The sequence below is a fragment of the Capsicum annuum genome, chromosome 6 (genome assembly GCF_002878395.1).
Source record: "Capsicum annuum cultivar UCD-10X-F1 chromosome 6, UCD10Xv1.1, whole genome shotgun sequence".
Lineage (NCBI taxonomy): Eukaryota > Viridiplantae > Streptophyta > Magnoliopsida > Solanales > Solanaceae > Capsicum > Capsicum annuum.
In genome coordinates, this window is record NC_061116.1 from 28,611,648 (window position 1) to 28,615,066 (window position 3,419).

Genomic DNA, 3,419 nt, shown 5'->3' on the forward strand with positions numbered 1-3,419 from the left:
TATATATATATATAGTTATATAGTTATATAGTTATATAGTTATATATATATAGTTATATACTAAATACTTCTTATATCTCAATTTATATGATGTTCTTTCATTTCTTTTAGTTCGTTTTACAAATAATATAATTTTTTCTTATTTGATAATTATTTAATGACCATTCCCATTTTATCTTTATTAACTACCACTTAACATTTTATTATAAAGAAAAGTCAATTATAAATAGACATTAAAGTAATTTTAATAAGAACAATTTGATAAATATAATAATTTTTTTTCTTATTTCTTAACGTAATGTGTGATCAAGCGATGCCACACAAATTAACATTAAGGGAGTAATTTCATATAAATTGAAATGAAGAAAATACTTTTTATTAATTATTTTTCAGCTAACTATCAGTTAATTGCTTATAATGACCATATTACAAGTCTAATCAGAGGCGGATCCAGGATTCGGACTCTCTGGGTGCCAAGCAAATTTATCGATTAAATTAATCAGATTATTCATTTTTCAATCTATAGAACAATTAATCAACCAATTAATAAAAAAGAACAATAATAAAATGACAAAACTTAATCTTTCAATAATATTACCAATATCATAATATAATATCCACAATTCATTACAATTGTCCACGACGAGTCTTCATATTCTGAAAATGATCAACGATGACATCATTACTTACATTTGCAAATACATCACGCTCCATGTAACATACTAAATAACCATTTAAATATTGATCACCAATACTATTTCACACTTTATTTTGTATGTGCTTCATGGAAGAGAATGCTCTTTCCACAGTTGCTGTAGCAACGGATAAATTAGAGCCAACTTCACAAGTAAATAAACAAGTGAATAAGTCTCCACAACATTTGCCTCAACTAATGCCTTTGCCAAGTCACGAATTCCTTGCAAGTTGGAGAATTTGGAATTACCACCTCGCATATGAATTATGAAAGTATCAAGTTGGTAACTCAAATCTCGAAGCTTTCCATCATCAAACTCATTTGGATAACACTTTGCTAAAGTCATGATTCTATCTTTGTCAAAGTTAGAGAAAGAATTGACAGGATTCAAGCTACGCATCCCAAGAAGCAAATCACTACTCACTATATCAAAACGATCATTAAGCTCTTGAAGTTGCACATCAATGACCGTACAAAAGATTTCAACACGCAAATGGTGTGAATAACAAATATCCAAACACTTACGCTTTGACTTTTCAGGAAATAAGGCTCATCTAATTTGGGAATTAAGATACCATGTGAATCACAAAACAAAGAAACATCATCCAACAAAGATTCCCACTCATTTTCTGTCATATCTTGCAATCTTTTCTTTAAGATGCTAAGAAACTCCACGACATTAACAATATCTAGATATTTTTTTGTAAAATCTTGCTCAACTCATTTGACATGGCTAACACTTGCAACATCAAGTGAAGCATAAAAACAAATTTGAATGTTTTGACCTTTGTCAAAAAATATTCCGCTTGATTTCTATCACTTGAGGTAGAACCTTCAATTTCAATCACTTCAAGCACATGAACAATAGATGAGAAAATAACAAGAAAGCTATCCAATGTCTTGAAATGTGATCCCCAACGAGTATCACCCGGTCTTTGAAGCCCACATTCTTGATGTAATCCTTGTCTGGTATAAGCTACACCGGACTCAAGCAATTGCTTCAAATTTTCAGCTTGGTGATGACGAAGTAAATCTCTACACTTAAAAGATCCTCCAACAACATTCAACACATTAGTAGCATGATCAAAAAAGTTTTCAACTTCTAAATATTTTTTAGCAATAGCAACAAATGTTAGTTGCAATTGATTTGCAAAACAATAAATATAATATGCCGAAGGACTATCTTTCATAATTAAAGTTTTGAGATCATTTATCTCTTCTTTCATATTACTATCTTTATCATAACCTTGTTCACGTATTTTGGATGGACTTAGTGAGTGATCGGAAAGCAAAGAATAAATTTCTTTTTTCAATGAGCATGCCGATATATCACTAACATGGATAAGACCGATAAATCATTCTACAACTTCACCATTCTTATCAACATACCTCAAAACAAAACCCATTTGTTCTTTATGTGAGATGTCTTTGGATTCATCAACTAATATCCCAAAGTAATCTCCATTCAAGTCATCAATTATAACTTTCAATGTTTCTTTCGCACAAGCATTGACTATATCCTTTTGAATCATAGGACAAGTCAAAGTATCATTTTGTGGAGCTTTTTCTAATATTACTTTTTCCACATCCGGATGTTTGTCTCCATGCCACCGCAAAAATTCTAAAAAGTAGCCTTGATTAGTTGAAGCTTCACTTTCGTCATGACCTCGAAAAGACAATTCATGATACAAAAGAAGTCTTGCCACATCAACTGAAGCTTTCAAACGAATTCGGTACTCACTTTTTGCCTTTTGAGAATGTTTGTCAAGAAAAACTTGAATTGATTGACGATGATTTGACAAATCTAGCATCTTATTGTAACATCTGTGGTGAACACTATTTACTTTACCAACATGTAAACGAAATCTTTCTAGAGCCTTATTCCAACCCCTAAAGCTCTTTGATGCATAAAAATCACCCGTAGTTTTATGAACAAATTTATTTTTGAACAAATAACAACAAAGACAATATGTGGCATCTTTCTCCACACTATACTCCAACCAAGTCGAATGTGAACCTTTAAATCAACTTGAAGCAAATTGACGCATTCTACCTCCTATTTCACTTGAAGGATATGGTTTCAAGACAGGTTGACAAGGCCCTTTTCAATATAATATTTCCTCACTTCATCTTGTATTCAAGGATCATAATCAGAAATAGGTCTTCTTTCTCCCGGATCGGCTTTAAGTGAACCCAAATCAAGGTCAGTTATAAGACAAGAACAATTGACATTGACATTACCGGAACTAGATTGAGAATAATTAATCTTCTTGAAAAAATTCCCCATCTCAATTCACAAAATTAGAACACTTTTTCCTAAATCAAGATAATTTCAAATTTGGATTTCTAGGCTCAAGATAGAGAAACAAAATAATTTTTCAAAATAACTTACAAAGAGAGCAAACAACAAGCAAAGAGAGAGAGCAAGCAGCAGCAGCCGCAACAAAACTCAAGAACAAGAGAGTGATGTTTTGATTTGGTCCTTCACTCTTTTGGAAATAGGATTTTTGTTTTAATTTTGATGAGAGATATTTTATTATACCTTTAAGACAATTAAATTAAAAAAAATTCAAAATACAATTACTTTTATACAAAAGTCAACTGACAACTGATAATACGTTTTTGCCCTGTTTTAATGAAAATTATACGCCTGTTGGTTGTTACCTTGTTTTAATGAAACAATTAGTAGCAAAAATGATTTTAAAAAACAAATGTTGCTGGCCAA

General features: G+C 31.0%; 1 protein-coding gene across 1 annotated transcript; it reads right to left on the minus strand.

Annotated features, from left to right (window-relative positions):
• Window positions 1-782: 782 nt before the first annotated feature.
• On the minus strand, window positions 783-2,505 carry LOC124899459 (zinc finger MYM-type protein 1-like). Its single transcript, XM_047414348.1, has 3 exons — window positions 2,084-2,505; window positions 1,480-2,026; window positions 783-1,226 (listed from the first exon to the last, which is right to left on the minus strand). Exons 1-3 carry the CDS (start codon window positions 2,503-2,505, stop codon window positions 783-785), a joined length of 1,413 nt encoding a protein of 470 aa, XP_047270304.1.
• Window positions 2,506-3,419: the final 914 nt, after the last annotated feature.